The sequence below is a fragment of the Colius striatus genome, chromosome 5 (genome assembly GCF_028858725.1).
Source record: "Colius striatus isolate bColStr4 chromosome 5, bColStr4.1.hap1, whole genome shotgun sequence".
In the NCBI taxonomy this organism is placed as follows: domain Eukaryota; kingdom Metazoa; phylum Chordata; class Aves; order Coliiformes; family Coliidae; genus Colius; species Colius striatus.
In genome coordinates, this window is record NC_084763.1 from 17,999,116 (window position 1) to 18,023,546 (window position 24,431).

Here is a 24,431-nt window from a genome sequence, read left to right on the forward strand (position 1 = left end):
GCAAAAATATTGAAAAAGATAAACGTACTAATTCTGTTGAGTAACTTTTGGTTTCTGCGTTTTCAATAGGTGAAGAATCATATATGGGTTTTCGTTAATTGCTTGATTGAAAACCCATCATTTGATTCCCAGACAAAGGAAAACATGACATTGCAGCCTAAAAGTTTTGGGTCCAAGTGCCAGCTATCAGAGAAATTTTTTAAAGCAGTAAGTAAAGCATGTTTCTTTCTTTTTTCTGGGAAGTGGGAGTTGCCATGCTGGATCAAATGTATCTATGTTACATAGCAGAAGATTAATCGGTGCATTATGATACTCTAGTGACATTGGAATACTATGAAAATTGGATGGAGGAACTTCTGGTCATTCTCTGACCTTAATAATGGAAGCAATGATTGTGTTTTTGCAGTTGCTTTGGATTTAAAAGTGAATTTCACTTGATCAGCTCATTTGTTGGAGATTCTGTTATTTATATAGGTGAAATGAATTTGGCTTTTAAAACCTAAACATTGGTCATGAACAATTTTTTATGTTAAAATATTTTTCTGAAGGTGAGGATATTGTCTATCTTATTCTTTGATATCACTGTTATTCTTTTTCACTGAAGTGAAAAGAGAAGGAAGGATTATGTCACATTCACTTCTTTATCCAGTAATGAAGGAATTGTGACTGTAGTATTCCAAGTGATCATTTTTCTCAGGCAACAAGTTTAGAAATTTTGGCTGTTGACAGCGTAAGAATTACTACTCTAAATGAATGTATTAGTATAAATACATGATTGAAGTTTTTCCTCTACTACATTTTTATACAAGGAAGGCAAAGTAGAATTCTCTTAGGTGGAGCTTGATATACTGAATCCTATTTAGAGCCAGTAGCATAATTGGAACTCCAGTACTAAGGAGAGTGGTGCCAATGCCAACACCCTTGGCATCAAAATTTAACTTGTCGTGTTTTACTAGTGACATTCTTACAGAGAAAAATAGCATAGCACAGTCTGGAATTCGTTCTTCAGATTTTATGTATGTTGTATTTCTATCAGCAGATGTGATTTACAGTGTTTCTGATATTTCCAGAAGCGAGCGTTGGTCTCCAGAGTTACATGTGCAACAGAATCTCTAAACAATGAGTGTTGTATTGGGGGCGGCAATGAAAAGCCAAAGCTCACAGTATTTTGTTCAACCTGTGTTTTCTTTTCATGTGAAACCAAACCTAAAGCAGTTTTAGTTTAGACAATATGCCATATTATTTTTGCTACACACGTGTTTCTTAAAATGTTATCAGTTTCTCAAATGGTTGATACTGTCCTATTCTTAAATACTTTTGGTTGTCTTTCTGCTATTTTCAGTTATATCCAAAGAAATCTTAAGTGGTTGTAAATACCCCATAAGATTACTTTTTGCTGTCAAAGTCCAAGACACAGGTGCTTAATACCTAAAATGTCCAGCACATCCACCACACAATCTAAGGCAACTTGTTACTAGGTCTCAGTCTTCTTTTTTCCTCCTTCTACCAATTATACAAGGGTGAGAAAATAATCTGAGTGGTGTGTTTTGGTTTTGTGTGCATAAAATGCCAGACAATGAGATATGTGTTGCAGTTTTTTAAATTTAGAGGGCTTTGAGAATGTGTTAGATCAGTGACTTAAAATTGCTGGAAAATATTCTGCTGTGTGAAACTTGGCTATTCTCATCCACAACTTCGATCTTTTGCTTATAGGCGTCTAACTGTGGTATCATAGAGAGTATTTTGAATTGGGTCAAATTTAAGGCACAGACTCAGCTGAACAAAAAATGTTCATCGGTGAAACACAGCAAAATCAAGGGCATTCCAAAGCTGGATGATGCTAATGATGCTGGTAAGAGCATTTCTTTTTAATGTCTTTAATGTTTCATGGATTTTTCCAGGCAGCGTCATTTAAAACCTGACTTTTTCTCATCCTTATGTGTATTTTTCAATAAAAATCTTTCAAGTTTTGTGAACTTTTTAGAGCTAGAATTAAATGATGGTGGTGAGTTTAATATTAGAAACACCATCTTCTCTAGAGCAGAGAATTAACAACACTGAATAAAAGCAGCAGTCGAGTTCCATAGTGAGAGAGCATGTACTTTCTAATTGTGGTTTCCAGTCAGATAGTTACCAATGTTCCGTTTTGGAGGTGACTAGTCTTCCTGACCTTTCTAATTTAAAGATCAGAATCTTTATAGGGTCATAAGCTATAGGGAGTAGATCATACAGTGTGCAGACCTGAGGGAATGGTTCAAGAGGGTCTTTTCATGAGACTTTAAATGCCATTAGGTTCCTGTCTGGAGATATAGGGCAAAATGGCAATCTTTATTGGCTTGCTTCCCAACACAGACAGGAATGAGGACTGACTGACAATCTTTTTGCCAATAGCAGTGAGATGGAAGTTGCCCAGTTGAGGGACATATATGACTAACAAGATTGAAGTGTTGTCACTCTGTGTTAGTGTTAGTTGATTTTTAATACATTCTTATATTAAGAAAAGATAAAGTGGGTGAGTGGGTTAAGTAGGGAGAAGCATGTAAAGACTGGTAAAGAGGCTTTTTATTTTGACCTCCAGTGTTCAAGTCAAAGATGACTTGATGATGTGATGAGCTCTATTTAATATTCCTTCCTTTCTTTTTGATTCATTAGGCTCAAGTTATTCATTTTAATTTATTTTTCTTCAGTATTTTGTTACTTTTCCATTTATTAAGGTGTCATATTGTGCCTCAAAAGTTGATAGTCTTGTCTCTAACTAATGTATTGCATGTGGAGTTTGTATTCCACAGTCAGATGCATGTTCCTGGTATTTTTCATGCCCAGAAGATTGTGTGCCTGCAGAAATGCTGTGGTTTTATGGATATCAAGCCCAGTGCTCATAAATAACATGAGTGATTTTGGATACACTTTCGTAATATCTTTATTTTTTTTAGCTCTGCTTTGTAGACTGGGCTGCACAATAACTTCTTACTCATTTTTTTTCACTGGGGATGAGGAGAAGTAAGAAGCTCTGAACAAGGAGAAACTAAAAATTACATTGCCTTTAACCCTGAAACTTCCTCAACTAGGAAGGGATCCATTTGGGCTCAGGTTTTGCATGGCTTGGTTCCCTCTTAGCCAGGTTTTTCTCTACTCCCTAGTTACTCTTATGTGGGGAGAAGGAACTCTGCATCTCCCAGAATGGCTTGCTCAGATATTGGTTTGCTAAAGATCTGGAACACACCAGATTTCTCACATTGAAGGCATTGCACATCTGGAGTGGACACATGGGAAGACAGGGAGGCATTCAGTTTCTGAATACAATGTGTATTGTCATTCACACTTGGTGTGACTTTATGAAGTATATGTACTGGCAGAAATGTTTTAAATGGCAGGATCACAAAAAATACATGTATGAAGTTCATCAGTCCTTTCTGAGTAATCTGTTTTACTCTTGAAAAATCAATAGGAATCTTTTGTTCTTTTTGTGCAAGAACTAGTACTATATAACCAGGATCTTTGACCTCCACAAAAATCTGCTTTCATTGAGAAAGGGTGGGCAGAAGATGATACAGAAGAATGACTCCTTCAGTGTGACTGTGTGTTGGTTGCTCTACTGTTGAGAACTTATCTTAATGAACTTCAATTGGTGACTGCATGTGACTGAAACCTTGATGTTTCTTAACATAAGGGGAAAGTGAAATCCTGATGGCATGGAAATTCTTTCATGAGTGCACAGAAGAAGAAATGTACAACTATCAATCTATTGTGCTGAATTTGTGATCTTAATAGACAGGATTTGGGAATCTTGGGGTCAGGTGAATTATGGACTATACATACTCTTTCTGTGTGTGGGAGGTGATGATCATTTCATCTAGGTAAAAAAAATTAATCTTTGCTCTACAAATGCTTGCTATGAATGTGCATATGACAAAGCATATTGTGAAGAGTTGCAGAATTATAGGCTTTTCAAAAGAATGTCAGACCTCCCCCTAAGCTGGAGAAAGGTTTAACTGATGGATGAAGATGCAATTTCAGGGAGATTGCTTCAGAATATTCATACATGTCACATAAATCATCTGTAACCTGGCAGCAAAATATAGTAGTCTTATTTGATGTAGTTTTGTTTCAGGACAAGTATTTCTAAGGATCCCAGGAATTACACTTTTATAATCACCATAGGTCAGGTGAGGGAACGGGGTTGACATTGCTTTCTAATAGCAGATACCAGTAGTTTTTTAACTGAAGTAGTCCAGTGGAGCTGGGAGACAATAGTGTCTGGCCACAGACATCTCTGACTTTAATTCTTCCTGTAGTTTTTAGGTTTTACTTTGAGAATGAATTTGTACCTGAGGTCCATCATCCACCGGTTTCTTGGATACTGGATACCACTGACTGTTTGAATCAATATTGGCTAATACTTAGAAATAGGAACCGTTTATTTGTACAATGAGGTACTTGCTGCAGGATTCTCCCCTCTACTCTCTCCACCTCACTGAGATACTCAGCCTTATACCCAATCATTCTTGCTTTCTTGAGATCTTGATGACGTATATGTAGTTCTGTGGCTTGTGTAGAGAAGAGGAGGTAGACATGAAAGGAAAACCAAACAATCCTATATTCCTGCTCCTGGTTCTAAAGGAGTAGCTAGATTGCTAAATCTGGTGAAGCATAAGGGCATTCTTTGGACCTTTCAGTTCATGTAGTTCTCTTTTTGAGTTTAGAACTGTGTTCAGGGAAATCCCAGGCACATTGCATTTCTGTGAAATTAATTGCAATGGTCGGATTCATTCCAGAAGAAAGTGCACCTGAATGACATTCAGATGTGTTTTCTGCAATTCATTTAGAAAATAAAATCAACTCTTGTATATTCTAAACCAGCAGACTAATTATTTTTCTTGGTATTTGCATGACACCTTACTGATTGCATGGTAGCTATTGACACCTTTTGATACAGTGTGAATAGCTGCCTAATTTAGATTATATTAAGCCATCTGTCTGATTCAGAAGACCAAGCATGTTGAATGTAAGTTCTGTGTAGTAGGAAGTGTGGAGTTGTTTTTACCTACCAGAAAAAGGCAAATCAAAGCATTTAGTTTTGGATATATTGGCATTAAAGATATCTTATTAATAGTAGGTGAGACTCAAGCATCTTGAAGTTTTTTGCAGTCTTTCCTGTCACTTGACCTTGATTAAAATAGCAAAACTACTTCATAAGCATTTGCACCCTTGGAAGAAAGTGGTTCCTTTTTAAAACTTTCTCATTATTTAGAATGTCTATTCAACTTTTGCAGTTGCAATAAACAGAATATGCACTTCATACCAGTTTTGAGCACACTGGATCCACAGGCACTGAAATGCAGTGTGCCTTGTACAGTCAAAATTACACAACTAAGAAAGATTTGTTTCTTCAAGAATTTCTGTGAATGTATGTTAGTGCAAATGTTCTGATCTTTTGAGCTTTTCTGTCAAGTTTTCCTTATTGTTGCCTGGCTTCAGCCAATGGACCATAAGAAAAGAAACCCCCAAAAATGTAATATAGTAAATACTCTGTGACAAAAGGTGAAATTCAGAATGGGAAATAGCTGTTATATGTAACTCAGAAATGCATAATGTATGTGTGTAAGAAGTTTGCCACTAGTAAAATGAAGTGGTAAAGGTATGGAAGCAATCTGACTTGTGGGGACCGTTACATAAGATGTGCCATCATGGCATCCCATTTTGTCTGTTTGGCTCCTTGTTCATAGTGTATTTCTAAGGGCAAGGGCACTCATTCTTGTGTAGTTTTGGTGGTATGGAGGGCCATTCCTAAAAATAGAATTTCAGCCAATTCAAATTACCTGGTGTAGAGTCGGAAGAGTATTTGTGATGATGCAATTGCATTTCTGTAATTTGAGTTGAAAAGTTATTCTTTCTGGTTTTTTTGCCTTGCTTCTACTTCTTCCTGAACTACAGGTGGCAAACATTCCTTGGACTGCACATTAATATTAACAGAGGGAGACTCTGCCAAATCTTTAGCTGTCTCTGGCCTAGGTGTTATTGGTAGAGACAGATATGGAGTGTTCCCACTCAGGGGTAAAATTCTCAACGTTCGAGAAGCTTCTCATAAACAGGTAAGTAGTCTTGTCATCTCTTCTTAGCTGACAAACGGATGTCTCTTGTTTATTTTTTATTTTTATGGTTAAATCTTGTGGCTGGGATTTCATAGAGTACCAGCTACTTTAAAGCTTGGGATAAGCTTGGAAGTATTAAGTGTAGTCATATAGTACTATGCAAGGAAATTCTTCTATGGCTCATATTAATGTTTCACAAGAATACTTAAAACCCCTAAAATTCTGTATTCTCTCCGTTGCCCTGTAATTTCATCGACTGCCAGTGTGAGGCAGCAGCAGCCAGCAGTATTACCCTGTCACGTTACTAATGCTGCCCTCCATACTTCATCTGTAGTAAGAGTTGTGTTGCAGATACCCGTAGAAATGGTAAGAGAAGGCAGCTTTGGGAAATGACTCTGTAATATGCACTTTTCTCTCCGTCTTCTGGACCCAAAGGGCTGTGCCTGTAAAAGAGAGAAGGAGTGGTGCAGTCTTGAGAATCTGCATGTACAGAAGAAATATTTACAAGTCTGAAGGTTGAAAGGGGGTTTGGGATAAAAGAATTTTGAAGTTGAGGCAGCGATACATTGAAAAAGTAACTATAAAGCCCACTTAAAAAAATAAGATTGAGATATTTCTGTATTTCTGCTTTTTACACTGACTGCAAAGATAACTTTTTTTATACAGATTATGGAAAATGCAGAAATCAATAACATCATCAAAATAGTTGGACTACAATACAAGAAAAGCTATGAAGATCCAGAATCTCTGAAAAGTTTAAGATATGGGAAAATTATGATCATGACTGATCAGGTTAGTCTGGAATTCATAGGCTGGAATATACAGAGCTTCTTAAAATATGTTTTGCTTACAATATGGTAGGCTACATTTTTGTGCATTATAAGTTGCCTCTGTGTTATGGAGGTATTCAGAGACGTCTGGACAGTATAGATGGGTTCAGAGGGAGTCTCTAATGTATGCGGTTTCTTCATTGTTTTAGTTACTCGAAACTCAGAGAAGACTTATGAGCTGCAATTGTGCAGTTGGCTTGGAAGAGCTTGTCATTGGCTCTGGGATGGTGCCATTCACAGGTGGCTATTTTATACCCAGGTCCAATTTGGAATCCAAATTAAAACTAACTGTTCCTTTCTACGTTTTCTGTCAACAGACTTTGTTTTGCTGTATCTAAGCCAGTGAGTTGTTTCTTTGGTGGTTTTGGGATGTGACATAAGATTGCCTCATGTTTTCATGTTCTGATTTAGGATCAGGATGGATCTCACATAAAAGGCTTGTTGATCAACTTTATTCATCACAATTGGCCATCACTGTTGAAACATGGTTTTCTTGAGGAATTCATTACTCCTATTGTAAAGGTATGGATTCTATTAATGAGATCTTCTGTGATACTTAACAGTGCAACAGAAAAATTGATTAAGGTTTTGTTTTGTTTTATCTTTTTTAAAGGCAAGCAAAAATAAGCAAGAACTTTCATTCTATAGTATTCCTGAATTTGATGAGTGGAAGAAACATATGGAGAATCATAAAGCATGGAAGATAAAATACTACAAAGGTTTGTTTAAAAAGAATGATAGTCTCCTCTGTAATGATTTTATAATATTCTCAGTAAAATAAAAGAAGTAAACCAGAAAAACCTTGTATTTTGAATATGTAGTAACTATTACTTCTTATTGTACAGGTTTGGGTACCAGCACTGCTAAAGAAGCAAAAGAGTATTTTGCTGACATGGAAAGACATCGAATCTTATTTCGATATGCGGGTCCTGAAGATGATGCTGCCATCACACTGGTAAGTAGTTATGAAAGTGCTTCATCTGATCTAGACGGAACTGTTTTACCAGGGGGATTGGACTAGATTATCTTTAGAGGTCCCTTCAGACTCCTTCCATTCTATGATTATGATATGTCTGGTTTTCATTGATTACTGAATGTTGCATATGAGGAAGTCTTAACAGGGACTTTTTTGGAGTAATTGGAAAAAAATGCCTTTGGAAGTGAAAGAAGCTTTTGGAAAAGATTTTAAATTTTGGAATATGACCTTTATCCACACTCCAAAATCAATTCTACCTTCTGCTTAGTAGCTTTGATTGATTTTGTGTGGTGTGGATATCAAGAAATGTTGCATTCAGGCTTGTTTTAAAAGACAGAACACACAGAGAGTATTATGAGTAAGGCAACAAAGGCCAAACAAACAACGGTTTGCATCTAGTTAGGGATGTCAATTCCATTTCTGAGAAAATAAGATCAGATAAATATTATTTTTTATTGAAGATACATCAGTGTAACAAAGGCTTTTACAAATACATCAGCAGCAAAAGGAAGATTAGAGAGAATGTGAGGCCACTGCTAAACAAGGAGGATGCCCTAGTAACAGAAGATGCAGAGAAGGCAGAACTACTGAATGCCTTCTTTGCTTCAATCTTCTCTGCCAAAGCCAGCTCTTGGGAAGTTGAGTGCCTGGAGGATAATTGAATAGTCTGGAGAATGGAAGACTTTCCCTTGGTGGATGAGGATGAGGTTAGAGATCTGCTGGGCAAGCTGGACACTTGTAAATCTATGGGACCTGATAGAATGCACACACGAGTACTGAGAGAGCTGGCTGATATTATTGCTAAGCCATTCTTCACTATTTTTGAATGATCATGAAGGACTGGTGAGGTGCCTGAGGACTGGAGAAAGGCTAGTGTCACTCCAGTCTTCAAAAAAGGCAAGAATGAAGACCAGGAAACTACAGGCCAGTCAGCCTCACCTCCATCCTTGGAAAGGTGATGGAACAACTCATCCTGGATGCCATCTCTAAACACAAGAAGGAAAAGATGGTTATCAGGAGGACTCAGCATGGATTCCTCAAGGGGTGATCCTGATTGACCAATCTGATAACGTTCTATGAGGGCATAACTGGCTGGCTAGGTGAGGGGACAGCAGCGGATGTCATCTACATTGACTTCAGCAAGGCTTTTGACACTGTCTCCCATAACATCCTCATCAGAAAGCTTGGACAGTATGGATTGAGTGAGTGGACAGTCAGGTGGATCAAGAGCTGGCTGAATGACAGAACCCAGAGGCTGGTGATCAATGGCACAGAATCAAGTTGTAGGCCTGTGGCCAGTGGAGTTCCACAGGGGTTGATTCCAGGGCCAGATCTTATTCAACATCTTCATCAATGACCTGAACGAGGGGACAGAGTGTACCCTCAGCAGGTTCCCTGATGACACCAAACTGGGAGGACTGGCTGATTCCCCAAAGGCTGTGCTGCCATTCAGCGGGATCTTGACCAGCTTGAGAGTTGGGCAGAGAGGAACCTCATGAGGTTCAACAAGGACAAGTGCAGAGTCCTGCATCTGGGGAGGAACAACCCCATGCACCAATACAGGCTGGGAATTGACATGCTGGAGAGCAGCTCTGTGGAGAGACCTGGAAGTCCTGGCTAATAACAAACTAAAACATGAGCCAGCAATGTCCCCTCGTGGCCAAGGCGGCCAATGGCATCCTGGGATGCGTCAAAAAGAGTGTGGCCATCAGGTCAAGGGTGGTTCTTCTCCCCTTCTAGTCTGCCCTGATGAGATCTCATCTGGAGTCCTATGTCTAGTTCTGGGCTCCCCAGCTCAAGAGGGACAGGGAAGTGCTGGTGAGAGTCCAGCGCAGGGCTACCAAGATGATCAAGGGACTGTAACATCTTCCTTATAAAGAAAGGCTGTGGGAACTGGGGCTGTTTAGTCCAGAAAAGAGGAGACTGAGGGGGAACCTCATGAATCCTTACAGGTATTTGAAATGTGTTTGTCAAGAGGATGACATGGTGCTTTTTTCTGTAGTGTGCAGTCACAGGACAAGGGGTAATGGACAAAAGCTGGAACACAAAATGTTCCACTTAAGGAAAAACTTCTGTGAGAGTGAGGGAGCCATGGCACAGGCTGCCAAGGGAGGGTGTGGAGTCTCTTTCTCTGGAGGTTTTCAAAACCCACCTGGACACATTCCTGTGTGACCTGATCTAGGTGGACCTGCTTGAGCAATGGGGTTGGACTGGGTGATCTTTACGGTCCCTTTCCAACCCCTACCATTCTGTGATTCTATGATAGGTATGTTCATGTATGTGTTCCACATATTTGGATTTGAAATCTTTTACATAATTGTGTACAGGAAACTAGAAGAGGAAAAAAAAAAAAAGGGAAAAATACCGATCTTTAGAGAAAACTTCTTCAATTTATCGTGGAGTTAGTAAAATGGTATATGTTATTTAATAGAAAGGTATAGTATGTATCTGTTCTGTTGAAGAAAACCAGTCTGATATGTTAGAAGTTATTTGTGTCATTTAGCTTCTGCTCCAGATGCACTTAAATATAATCCTTTTATGTGGTTCTCCATCCCTGAGAAGTGTGTTCGTTTAGATAGAAAAGAACTCTATATATCTGCATATGCATTAAACCAATTGGTGGAGAGAGCTTGAACTTTTTGATTAAAATTCTGAGCTCTATTTCTACAAATAGACCTCCATGTACAGCCTGATATCTGAGGCCATATAACCTGTTACAGTTGATCTTCATACTGGTCTAAAATGCTAAAATTCCAATTTGGGATGAAGCCAGTCATCTCTCTTACACCAGGAACAGCTACTGACTAGTACTGAATCTGTCAACAGAGAGTCCAAAAACTCAAAATTTTTCCAAAGTAATTGAAATTCTATTTAAACCCCATAATCGGTCTCTAGATATTTTTCTTTTCTAGAGAAGAAACTGACTGGAGGGCAACTCTGTCTCTGTAACAGGACAAAGTCTTTCAGAACATTCCTTTGTCTTTTTCATGGTGGTAAGCAGTTGCTTTAAACTGACGCCTTGTCACCATGAAGACTGAGGCCCACAGTCAACTGGCCTAAATTCTGGCTTAGTCTCTTCATCAAGTGTCAATTTTGTTGAGTTGTCAATTAAAGTACTAGGGTCAGCCACTCAGGAACAGCTACAAATTATTGGCATTCTGTGGCCGACAGAGCAAATGGGGCACACAGAGGACAAGAGTGAGGTATTTTTTCTAATACCTTCAGTTTATTTTCGTGATGACAGCTGGTTATAGTTCAGTCTAAATGATGAACCCAGCTTTAAAATTACTTGGGGAAAGATCCCAACACCTTCAAACTTGTGTATGAAAGAAAAACTCTGATGAGAGGAGAGGAGTAAGAATGGGAAGTGTTGTCTAAATGTGTACCCATTTTGGGAAAGTAATATGAATTTACTTTATGATGAGTGAGATCTGTCACTTTGAAAAACCTTGTGCATTAGTGCCTGAAAGATGATGTGCTTGTGCTGCTTTTTAAACATAAGTATGAGCTGCACAGATCAACTGGTCCAAATAAGTATTACTGAATATTTGATCAGAGTTTGAAGTGTACTGCACTAAAGTTACATACATTTACACAGACATATATATGCTGATAACTTGGAGTACCTGGAATCTTTTCAGGCATTCAGTAAGAAGAAGATTGATGACCGAAAAGAATGGCTAACAAACTTCATGGAGGACAGGAGACAGCGTCGGCTACATGGCCTGCCCGAGGTGAGTCCTGACTAGCAGCAGTAAATGTGGTGGATGAGATTTAAATGTAATGTCATTTTTGTATTGAATTAATAATGTATGGGTTTTTTTCAGCAATTTTTGTATGGTACAGCAACAAAACATTTGACTTACAATGACTTCATTAATAAGGAGTTGATCCTTTTCTCAAATTCCGACAACGAGAGATCTATTCCTTCCCTTGTTGATGGTAAGCTGATAATTCGTTACGATTTGTTGAAACATTCCTCTTTATTGTTGGATTTTAAGCCTATGATTTGTATTGGAAATCAATGCATTCAAGTAGAGAATATAAGAAGATTTCTTGTTTGTTTGTTTTGTTGTCATTCATATACTAAGGAATTGCCACGTTTCTTCTGTGAGAAAGTTTACGCTGTTGCTTAAACAGACCTATTCCCTAGGCCACACAAGTGCTTTGTTTCTAATCAACCTATCAGGGAAAACAAGACTTTTAAGTGCTTGTCATAATTAACATTCAGGTCGGCATCTGAGTGCAGATGAAGATGCAAATGTTTTCTCCCTTCAGTCTCATACCACAGGCACCATTGTTACTGATGTTGCCTGTAATCTTGCTAGAGTTCTGTACATCGGGTTTGCTAACTCTCCCCTTGCCATAGCAGGAACATAAGAAAAAGCAGCTTACTACAACAAAGCTTTGTTTGTGAAACTGACTGCAGACAGCATAAGCAGGAATTTCTGCCTATATTGTTGTCAGTATGCATATGCTTACTAAGATATAGTAGAAAAAAGGCCTTGAGGTTTCGTAGGGGAAAAAAACCCACCAAAAGCATTTATGTCTACTTACAAGTACATTTTTATCCAACATCTGCATTTTCTCCTTTTAAAAAAATGAGGATCTTATTAATATTTACAGGTATATAAATGGTGGGTGTCAGGAGATTGGACATCCCTTTATTCTATTGTACCTAGCAACGGGACAAAGGATAATGGGATGAAGCTGGAACACAAAAAGTTCCAAAAAACTATTTTACTGTGAGGATAGGGAGCACTGGAACAGGTTGCCCAGCAAGGGTGTGGAGTAGGATGAATCTCCAGTTGTACTGCAGAATGAGTCTGGGTTAGGTATGCAGTTACACCTCTAGGGAGTCAAAGCATGTCACGGTTTCATCTTCTCCAGACTTTCTTCTTCTCATGTTTGGTTGCTTGGATTAACTGGTAGTCTCTAGGCAAGCGTTTCATAGTTTACTGCTCTGGAGGAAGATTCACTGTAGAGCTGCATGATTCAAGAGGTCATTGTTCCTTGTAACATACTTTACCTGACAGCTTTCTAAGGAACAGCAGAATCATTTTGCTGAAGCTTAAAATAAAGAACGAACTTGCAGTAGATAACTGTTGGTGTGAGTTGAAGTTGCTCAAGATTGTGTCTACAGAAGTATAAGAAAATGAGAAGGGAACATATTTATCTATATAGTTGCATATGTAATGTATATATAACACTACATAATTACCGTCAGTGTTACACATATGTATAACACTGTACATACATAGTATATACATACCACATTTAAAATATTCTCTATATAATTGCTATCAGTGTTTCTGCCAGCTTTGGCTGTAATTCTCCATTCTGGGCATTATTATGTGTTCAGGTAGTAGTACTCTATCAATGAGTTTTGTTCTTCAGTATCATCCTGCAGTGGCAAATCTCAGAAAAATGAAGAGGAAGAACAATTTAACCATCTCTTCAGTTAGTAGTTACCACCATTTCTTGATGATTCTCTTGTGTAAAGGAAATAGTCTGTTACATTCAATAGATGCAGACCCATTGTAAAGAAAATTGGATGTTACATATTTAAATGGAGACTGGAATCAGTGTTTGGGGTTTTTTTTTTCATTTTTTTCTCTTACATTTGACCCCAGATAATAATAGTAACGTGTGGTGATATTTTAGTGCATTTCAGAAATGTATGTGAATTAATTAAAACACCAAAGAGATCAGTAAGCATGATCTAGAACTGGTTATCAGTTCTAGATAACATACAGAAAAAATAAGGCAATCCCTTCCAGGCAATTTAGAGTGTGCCTAAACAAGGAAAATAAATTATAAGATCAAAGAAACTTACTTCTTTCATAAAGCTTTAAAAGATCTAAAAGTGAGACAAATAATATATCTTGGTTTTAAACATAAGTGAGCATTTGAGAATTTCACACAAAAAGCAAAATTTCAGAGTGCATTAAAATATGCGTGAGGTACAGTTACAGTTGTCACTGCTGAATTCGTGGTGTTATTATTAGGAAAAAGATTTTTTTCAAGTAGTCTGGAAAGAAACTACTCTTGCCTTGTGGAAGCTGTACGTTTAGGATAAAGTTGCTGTTTATTAGAATGCAGGATACTGCATGGTGATGGCTGGCTGAAAGAGTTACGTTTCCACTTCTCTCACCTTCTTCAATTTGGAAAAATGTCTTTCTTCTCATTCTAAAATAACTGAGATATTAATTTGTATCTTTTCAATATTACATTTGTTTTCATTTAATAGTTAGACTTTTTTGAGAAATTATAAATGATAATGAGGCAAAATAAGTTTATTACCTTAAAACATACGCTTGTCTAATTGTTGAAAATGGGATATTCTTCTTAATAGGTTTAAAACCAGGACAACGCAAAGTTTTATTCACTTGCTTTAAGAGAAATGATAAACGTGAAGTAAAGGTTGCTCAGCTGGCTGGTTCTGTTGCTGAAATGTCAGCTTATCACCATGGGGAGGTGAGTATGAAAGATGGTAAAGCTGTAATGATTTTTAGCCTGTGTAAAATATTAGGTAAATGTTTACTGTATTGAAATTGAAAACTTACTATGAGTCTACTAGTGACAGATCTACTTTTCAAGAAAATTGAGCAACTAATGTAGCTTAAGAAGACCAGCCTATTTCTGTTTCTTCCCAAGTCTTTGTCTGTGGTGGTATCCCAAATAATTTGTGAGTTGTCATAAAATAATTAATAACTCATTATCTAGATTTAGCTTACAAATACCCAAATGATAGGAATATAGGAACTATGTACTAGGACAATTTCTGTCTTAAACAAGAAATAGGCTTTTAAGGTAAGAAGCTGTTCTTTGAAAACCTCATACGGGGTTAGAACAAAGATTATTTCTGTCTCCTGTTTTGTCTATATTTATCTAAATTATTAGCAAGAGTTGCCATATTAACAGTCTCTCTCCATCCCTTATTCTCTCCCTTTAAAAGCAATGAGTAGTAGTTTGTGCAGTAGTAAGTGCCCTTTTCATTCCTCTGCAGAAGTGCTTTTAAAAAAAAGTAGAGGGCCCCCCCAGGAGTTTTCATAAAGATAGAATATAAAGACACTCAAATCAGGGAGGCAATGTGGCTGTGGAAGAGGAGGCACTATCTTTTGCCAGCAGCTCCTATAGTAGACTTACAACATTCCTTTCTCAGGGAGACTGCTTTTTTTTGAAATTGGATGCAGATGCCACCCAATTTTGAGTTATTAAAAATACATTTTATTGACCGACTAGGAAATTCTGTCTCTTCTGACACTTGTTTCTGACACATATATTTTCTTGCAGCAAGCGTTAATGATGACTATTGTCAACTTGGCTCAGAACTTTGTTGGAAGTAACAACGTTAATCTGCTCCAACCTATTGGTCAGTTTGGTACCAGGCTTCATGGTGGAAAAGATGCTGCCAGCCCTCGTTATATTTTCACCATGTTAAGGTAAACTGAAATGTAAAGCTAAAGACATGCTTTTAAGAAGCCTTGTTAGGAAACTGCATGTGGATTTTTTTGCATGGTTTTCCATCCATAGAAGTGCTGTGGGACTTGTAGCATTTAAGGAATTAAACTTTCAATCATAAGACTGAAAATGAAGATCACTCAGACCTTAAATGGTGATTTCTTGTAGAAATAGCTTTCAGTTTCCCTGTTCACTGGGAAATCTATTCAGTTTCACATTAGAAAGTGTATTGCTACCTGGTGATAAAACTTGCAGCTCAGCACAGACTTGAAAATTGAGATGGATTCTTTTCCTTTGAGATGAGTTTCTTTACAGCAAGCTAAATTACATGTGCATAATTAATAATGAAGACCTAATGTAACGATGCTGATTTTTCACAGCTAATACTTTGAAATTCAATTTGGTGTGCATACTCTTAGAATGTGTTCCTTGATATAAATTAGAGTATTTTGTAAGTTATGTTGCTTGTTTTATTTCCTAAATTCAGTGTGGTATTTTGCATAAAATTCCTTGTAGTTTCCTTTTTTTTCTCAAACTGTAAGCTTTATACATATGTAACAGGTTTAATTCCCTTTCTCATGTGTGTTTTTTCTGTAGCAACCTAGTTTTATACATTTTCCTTTTTGCATGAGGTGCTAGAAACTGTATTTACCCAGGACAATGTTCTAGATGAGTTACCAGTAAAATCTCTGGAGTATCTTCAGAGACTGCTAGGCCTAAATTGAGCAACAGAGTTTTACATTCTGAATGCTTCAAAGAGCAATATTTTAGATGTTAAAGGTTGTCAATTACTAGTGTATTCTGAATACCTGTTATTGTAAAGGAAACAAACATCATCTGTTAGGAGCACACTCTTCCATTGGGAAGAACTCACTTTTCTCAGGCGGATGTGCATTCTATTTTCAGCTTCAGAACGGCAAAGAGAATGGAAGATTAAAAGAGAAATCTGAAAATAGATGATATTTGGACCTACAGACTGTTAAAGCATTATGTTCATTACTTACTGGACTTCTGTTAAACAGTTTTCTTCTTTCTCTTTTTTAAAGCCCTTTAGCAAGGCTGCTTTTTCCATCAGTGGATGACAACTTGCTTAAATTCCTTTATGATGACAACCAACGTGTAGAGCCTGAATGGTATATTCCAATCATTCCCATGGTTTTGGTAAATGGAGCTGAAGGAATTGGTACCGGATGGGCTTGCAAACTTCCAAACTACGATACCAGAGAGATTGTGAACAATGTCAGACGAATGCTGGATGGCTTAGATCCTCACCCAATGGTAAAAATAATACTATATACTAGTGTCTTGTTTGTTTGCTAAACAAGCTGATTTGTACATACAAAATGAATTAATGTCATTCTAAAAAACTTGACTATTGGAACATCTGAGTTGGATTGTCCCAGTAATTTTGTGTAGGAGCTTTACTTGACTCTTGGGATGAGGTAGAAGAAGTTCAACTTGAAGCGAAAACATGGCAATTTGTATTTTTCAGAGTCTTTCTTCAGTGTGCTGACTGTAAGCCTTCACAGTTGCAAGTCTTACAGGGTAGTTGTGACATGGCAGTAGAGTAAAAGTTGTACCACTCCCTTTTAAAGATGCTACTACCTAGCTTCAGCCAAACTTAGTACTTCTTCTGTGTTTTCTGAATCATACTCTCTTTTACATATCTGTAACCACAGAAAAAGAGCAGCTCTGCACTGCAACTAGCTTCTGTTCCTTTATTTAAAATTCTATAAGAAGTCTTGGAAGTGGTGTTTACTTGAAAAAAAAATGAACAGGAGGAATTCCTGGGTGAACCCAGAATACCTGTAACAACAGATGAAATACAGATAATGTAACAATTACTTTACAGCTGATGAGTATTGCTACTTTGCTGTGTTTACCAAGTTACAGAAGCAGAAGCATCTTCTCTACGTAGATCACTGTTCACTGTGTGTGCAGTATCAATTTTCACTACGTAAGGAATTTCCTTTTGCAGATTCTTGGGATCAATTCATAGAATAAAATAAATAAATAATGCAATCCATTGCCCTTCCTTTAGGACTCCTAGGCCTTCTGTATAGTCTTACAGTCAATTGGAGCTTCACTGTGGTTGAAAGAGGCAGTTTGGCCTCCATCTAGCCCCTTTCTGTTTGCTGGTATGTGTTTGTGGCATGGTAAGCTAGATAAGGGAATCAATTCAGTTAAAAAAATTCCCCACCCTGTTAGTTACTTTTTAAACTGGATGGGTTCCACTATCTTTGCCAAACAGCACAAGAATGAAAAAATGGTTAGGGTAGGTAGCACCACTTCTATAAAGTTATTGTGAGACTAGGGTGATAATCTGTTTTCTGTCATGCCTTATCTGTGCTCGCAGTTTTGGTTTTCTTTTCTAAACAAGAAAAGGCCAAACCTACAAACACTCCACCACCTCACTGGGTTCAACTGCATCACCTTAAACATTTTTCTGTTCTGTGGGTGTTAAGACACTTGCATCTGTCACTTGCATGTGTGTATTCTGTTTTTTCTGTAGAAGTTTTCCTATAACTTGAAGGTTCCTTCCAACCCCTACCATTCTATGGTTCTATATTTGCAGGCACGAGAGGCTGATTGTTAGACTAGTGCAATATAAAGTGATAGTTGTACGGTGTATGAGAAATAAATATTTTCCTGATGCTTTATTATAAAGATTGTTATCACTTTGCTGGTTTTTGCAATTTCAGCTCCCAAACTACAAAAACTTCAAAGGAACCATTCAGGAACTTGGTCAAAACCAGTATGTAGTCAGTGGTGAAATATTTGTGGTGGACAGGAACACAGTAGAAATTACAGAACTTCCTGTAAGGACATGGACTCAGGTAAGTAACAGTGCAATGTATGTACATAAACCCCCAAACCAATTATTTAATCCTGTATCTGGGTAAACTTTTAATATAGTTTCTGATCCTTATACATACATGAAGAGAACATTGTTTCATTTTTTTGTGTGCCTTTGGAGAAGGTGGTTTTCTACTTGTGCTGTCTGGTATCCATACTACAAAGTATTTGTGCCTCCTGATGAATTAATACTTAATCCCCTTTTGAGTAGACTTTCCTGTCCTTGTTAGATGCCTTGCTTTGGCCTGCATTTTGTGAGTGATATTGGTTCTGTAAATTATAACTGGTATCAGATACAATGCAGAAACCTTTGAAATCTTATGTTGTTCAGTTGGTTTAAGGAATTAAGGATTTTAAGAAGTGTTTCTGTTTTTTCCTGCCCTATTTTTAATAGGTGTACAAAGAACAGGTTCTAGAACCTATGTTGAATGGGACTGAAAAAACTCCAGCATTAATTTCTGACTATAAGGAATACCACACTGATACAACTGTGAAATTTGTTGTGAAGATGACAGAAGAAAAACTTGCCCAGGCAGAAGCTGCTGGATTGCACAAAGTCTTTAAGCTTCAAACAAGTCTTACTTGTAATTCTATGGTAACTCTTTCATGTTTGGCTTTCAGAATCCTTACTGTTGCTTGCTGTAAATTCAAATGTTTTTGTAGCGTGTCAGGGAATGCGAGAGAGAGATAGATTGGTGGACTGAGAATCTACAGTCTCTAGGTGTAAGCAACAAGTCGAGCCTTCACAGAAAGTACAGGATCCCCCACCATCTTCTAGCCAGATTAACAGAAGGGACTTAAGAGATGGAGTGGAATGGATACAGGTCCTTTCTCGGGGAGGCAGGTGGATCCCTTCCCAACCTTCCATACCTCCCCAGTTTCTATTGTGTAACAGGTATGGGGCTTTGGAAGTTGAGGGCTAGGCAATGGAATATGTAGAGCCACTTGAGGAGTCACCCAGGGTAAGGCAGTCACTGTCATGCCTTGAGACTGCCTCAAAAAGAAGAGTTATAGTAGTAGGTGATTCCCTTCTGAAGGGAACTGAAGTCCCCATATGTCGACTGGACCCATCCCATAGAGAGATCTGCTGCCTCCCTGGGGCCTGGGTTAGAGACATTGCCAGGAACCTCCCTGGGCTGGTGCGGCCAACTGACTACTACCTGCTGTTGGTACTGATGAGTTTATGGAAAGGAGTTTGAAAGCTATTAAAAAGGACTTGAGGTTGTTTGAGAGAGCACTGTGCTCAGGAGATCAAGTAGTGTTCTCCTCCTCCATGGCAGGGAGGAATACTGAATAAATAAGGAAAACTCACCTGATTAACAGGTGTCTGAGACTAGTGCCACCAACACAACTTTGGGTTTTTTGACCATGGTGAAATTTTCACGATGCCAGATCTGGTGATGGATGGAGCTCATCTGTCTAAAAGGGGGAGAAGGATCCTTGCAGAGGAGTTAATGGGGGCCATAGAGAAGGCTTTAAACTAATTTTGAAAGGGAAAGAGGATAAAACCAGGCCCACTAGAGTTGAGCCTAAGGGTGACAAGCCAGTGCTGAGGGTGAATCCTACATGATCAGCTTCCTTCTTGAAATGCCTGAATACCAATGCACGTAGCATGGGGAATAAACAAGAGGAGTTGCAAGTCTGTGTATGGGCAAGGGGCTACGATGTGGTGGCTATTGCAGAGACGTGGTGGGACAGCTCACATGACTGGAATGTGGATGGCTGTGTCCTTTTTAGGAAGGACAGGCCAATAGGGCAAGGTGATGAAGTTGCTCTTTATGTGAGACAGCAACTGGAATGTACTGAATTCTGTCCATGTGAGGATGAGGGACAAGTTGATAGTTTGTGGGTTAGAATTAAGGGGCAGATGAGCATGTCTGACACTGTTGTGGGTGTCTATTAGAGCCCACCTGCTCAGGATGGGGAAGTTGATGAGGCCACCTACAGGCAGCTGGGAGCAGCATCAAAATCACGGGCCCTGGTTCTTATTCGCTGGAACACCTACATGGCTAGTCACTTACAGTCCAGGAGGTTCCTTCAGTGCGTCCGTGATAACTTCTTGATGCAAATGGTGGATGTACCAATGAGGAGAGAGGCACTAATGGATCTTGTCCTCACAAACAAGCAGGATCTGGTTGAAGTGGTGGAGATTGAGGGCAGCCTTGGCTGCAGCAACCACGAGATGGTGGAGTTCAGTATCTTATGTGGTAGGACCAGAATACCAAGCAGGATCATAACCCGGGACTTTAGCAGGGACAACTTTGGCCTTTTCAAGCAATTGCTGAGGACATCCCATGGGACAGGGTACTAGAATGTAAAGGAGCCCAAGATAGGTGGTCTGTATTCAGGATCACTTTTTCTAGGCTCAGGATCAGAGCATCCCAGCAGATAAGAAATCAATCAAGAGAGCCAAGAGACCTGCATGGTTAAACAGAGAACTGTTAGGCAAACTCAAGTGGAAAAAGGGAGGCTGTAGATCGTGAAAGGATGGGATGGCCACTTGGGATGAATATAAGACTGTCATCAGAGGATGTAGGGAGGCAACTAGGAGAGCTAAAGCCTCATTGGTGTTGAGTCTTGCAAGGGAGGTCAAGGACAAGAAGAAGGGCTTCTTGAAATATACCATGGACAACACTAGAGGCAACGTAGGCCCACTGTTGAATGAGGCAGGTGCCCTGGTGATAGAGGATACAGAGAAGGCAGAGTTACTGAATGCCTTCTTTGCCTCTGTCTATACTGCTGGAGACTGTCCTCAGGAGCTCCAGACTCCGGAGGCAGCCAGGTTAAAGGAAAAAAATGTTCTTTTTCTAATGTCAGATATTACTTTCAGATATTGTCACAAAGCAGAAATAACATTACTGTTGCTATCATTCTATAAATCAAATAGGTTAAAAATAAAAATTAGGTTAAAAAATAGGTTAAAAATAAAAATAGGTTAAAATATAAAAATAGGTTAAAAATAAAAATGAAAATAGGTTAAAAATAAATTAATGGTCAGAGAATTGGAAGACCAAAAAAGCCTGGCAAAAAGGCATTTTGTAAATTGTGCTTGAAAAGCAAATCTACCATATCAAGGTGATACACAGGCTTAAACAACCATGTGAACTACTGTGAGAATCTGTCTTCAAATTAATGTTTTAACAGATTACAAAATGTTTTGCAGATTAATCTTGTTTTCTACTTACTGAAATAAATAGTAAAGGCTGCTTTCAGTGTATGAAATGAATTAATCTACTCTATTATAAGCATCTTTAAGTTATGTGAGCTAGTAGTCATTGTTCACCCAGCTCCCAAGCAGGTACTTTAGATTGATGAATTGTCCTAGAGAGGCTTATTTTTTTTCAGTTGACTACAGAGGAAGGTGCCTAGGGTGACTCGTTCACCTATAAATATCTAAACTGGAGATGTCAGAAGTCAGACAGGATTGATTCCACCTATAATGTAAAAATGATTTCTGACTTTGTGCTTGAACTTGAAAGATGACATTTCTCACAGCTGAAAAGTGGCAGATTTCACAGCTGAAATGAAGGATCGTTAAAGATGCTTTTCAACTGTTGTGTTAAGTAGTTGGGAATCGTTAGGTGCTATTTAACTTGGACTTCAGTATTTAGATAAATCAGTCATGCCACTGAATTCAGGCATATTTCTCTGTAGAGCTCTTCCTAACTGAATGCGTTACCATTAATCTAATCTTAAATCTACTTGTGGATAAAAATCTGTCCAGCTATGCGTTGTGTTCTGTAGTAAGGTTTGAGTTCACAATGTTCAAATACTGCTTTTTGATGGTGCATGTATATGTGCAGTAGAAATAAACTCATGTGCAGTAGAAATAAACTCATACACAAAGGTTAATGAAGTCTGAAGTAATGCAATCTCACTCAAGCAGTATGTTATGTATTTTATAGGTGCTATTTGATCATATGGGATGTCTAAAGAAGTATGAAACCGTGCAAGACATTTTGAAGGAGTTCTTTGATTTGAGATTACATTACTATAGCTTACGCAAGGAATGGCTTGTGGGAATGTTGGGAGCAGAATCTACTAAGCTTAACAATCAAGCTCGTTTTGTTCTAGAGAAGATACAAGGAAAAATTACCATAGGTGAGTAAATGTAAATTGGTAATAGTAGGAGAAAATCTAGAGATTATTTAAATATAGTGGAACATCCTTGCATGTAAGACATTTATTTTTGTGACACTGATTTTTTTTTTTCTTTTCCTTTTATTTTTCCCCCTTCTTGTGTGTGTATGTGTCTTGTAGAGAACAGATCAAAAAGGGATTTGATTCAGATGTTGGTCCAGAGAGGTTATGAATCTGATCCAGTAAAAGCCTGGAAAGAAGCACAGGAGAAGGTAGTAATTTGAAATCTCTGGATATATTTGATGCTGCTAATTATATAAATTATATTAATTTATTCACATGTTTGTTTTCTAGTAGTCTGACATCATTTGTAACGCATACCAGATTAAGAATATTTTTTGTTCCTACTTATTGGCTTCCGTTTTTAAAAATGCATTAAACTTGTGCAGAAGTGTTGTCACATATTGGTATTGTATTTGGATAATTCTTAGAAGAAAACGGATAATTCAAGAATGAGAATGCAGAACACTGAATTTCATTATATACCCACCTAAAAATTAGCAGCTTGATTTCTGACTGGCTGATCTGTAAAATGCTATATCAGTTACCCCACATATATAACTAATTTTCCCCTTATTACTTACTTGTCTTGTGATTGCAAAATGTAATTATTCATATATAACCAGTTTCCTGTAATGAAATGTGACTGTTATAGAGCTATGGCATTTCAACTTCTGTAAATTTGACCTTGACCTATATTTATTTATGTGTTTTTAAAATCCATGAGGTTTTTTTATTCTTTCAAAAGAGATATGTGACAAGTTTAATTTCATGTTTTACTACGAGAAGACAAAATTACTTTGAAAAGCAACTTCAAATTTCTGTCAGCCACCCATTTTCCGTGCCATTGCCACTGCTTTTGCTATTTGTTTCCATTTCTCATTTGATTTGTGCGTTTTTTTCCCACTTCTGTATTTTAACTCCATGCAGTATGTTGTATTTTATAACAAAACTTTTATTATGAGATATGATTTGATCCACTTCCAAACCACAGTTTTTCCATTCAGGGCTTTGGTAGCATTTTTTTTGTCCCAAAGACTGTCCCATTTCTAAAGAAGCAGATCTATGTGAGTGTCCCAAGGACACAGTCTCAACCCTATGAGATAGGTAGGATGGTACCAGTATCTGTAGCCAGCAGCATACAAGGCATATGGCTAACATCAAGTTTGGATTTGGTATTTTAAGGGAAATGATTAAATAATCCAGTTATAGAAAGTCACAAGAACATGAAATTTTGGAAAGGTCCAAAAAAAGGTTAATATTATTGAATTTCTGAGGGTGCACCTTACTACTCTGTGATGGTGCGTTGGAGCAGTTCATGCAGAGAACTAACATTATTAATACTTGTAATTGTAAATATTTCACTTTAGGCAGCAGAAGAGGAGGACTCACAGAACCCTAACGATGATGCTTCCTCTGCTTCTGGCTCAACTTCTGGCCCTGACTTTAATTATATCTTAAACATGTCTCTGTGGTCACTCACGAAAGAGAAAGTAGAAGAGTTAATTAAGCAGAGAGATTCAAAGGTTGGTGCACCATGGAAAGCTTGTTCTGGAATCATGTAGTAATTACTAATATGTCTAATTTTGAATGTTTCACCGTGAGGGTGACGGAGCAGTGGAACAGACTTCCCAGAGGGGTTGTGGAGTCTCCTTCCTTGGAGGTCTTCAAGACCCGCCTGAACATGTTCCTATGCGACCTGATCTAGGTGAACCTGCTTCTGCGGGGGGGTTGGACTAGATGATCTCTAAAGGTCCCCTCCAACCTCTACCATTCTATGATTCTATGTTCAGTTTCAATAGTATTTACTTCAGTTGTAACTCGGTAACTTACATTCTACATACCACTTCCATGTTCTAGGAGAGAGATTTAAATGACCTTAAAAGGAAATCTTCTTCAGATCTCTGGAAAGAAGATTTAGCAGCCTTTGTTGAAGAGCTTGAAGTAAGTTTTATTTTATATATATTTCTAAAAATATTAAATTTTAATTAATTTAATTAAAAAATTTAATTGATTCAAAGTATTGATATTTAAGCAAAAATCCACAAACACCAAAACACCCTCGTTTTGGAT

General features: G+C 37.9%; 1 protein-coding gene across 2 annotated transcripts in view; it reads left to right on the forward strand.

The window, feature by feature from the left end:
- TOP2B (DNA topoisomerase II beta) overlaps window positions 1-24,431 on the forward strand; it is a 68,403-nt gene that overhangs the window by 31,444 nt on the left and 12,528 nt on the right. For both annotated transcript variants that reach the window (XM_061997202.1, XM_061997203.1), the window contains exons 10-27: window positions 70-207; window positions 1,714-1,852; window positions 5,935-6,092; window positions 6,759-6,884; window positions 7,334-7,444; window positions 7,536-7,641; window positions 7,768-7,877; window positions 11,540-11,632; window positions 11,726-11,840; window positions 14,254-14,375; window positions 15,195-15,343; window positions 16,409-16,640; window positions 18,065-18,199; window positions 18,613-18,813; window positions 22,124-22,319; window positions 22,479-22,570; window positions 23,729-23,884; window positions 24,219-24,302. In XM_061997202.1, the coding sequence (XP_061853186.1) occupies window positions 70-207; window positions 1,714-1,852; window positions 5,935-6,092; window positions 6,759-6,884; window positions 7,334-7,444; window positions 7,536-7,641; window positions 7,768-7,877; window positions 11,540-11,632; window positions 11,726-11,840; window positions 14,254-14,375; window positions 15,195-15,343; window positions 16,409-16,640; window positions 18,065-18,199; window positions 18,613-18,813; window positions 22,124-22,319; window positions 22,479-22,570; window positions 23,729-23,884; window positions 24,219-24,302 (2,463 nt within the window). The remainder of the gene's footprint in view (window positions 1-69; window positions 208-1,713; window positions 1,853-5,934; window positions 6,093-6,758; window positions 6,885-7,333; window positions 7,445-7,535; window positions 7,642-7,767; window positions 7,878-11,539; window positions 11,633-11,725; window positions 11,841-14,253; window positions 14,376-15,194; window positions 15,344-16,408; window positions 16,641-18,064; window positions 18,200-18,612; window positions 18,814-22,123; window positions 22,320-22,478; window positions 22,571-23,728; window positions 23,885-24,218; window positions 24,303-24,431) is intronic.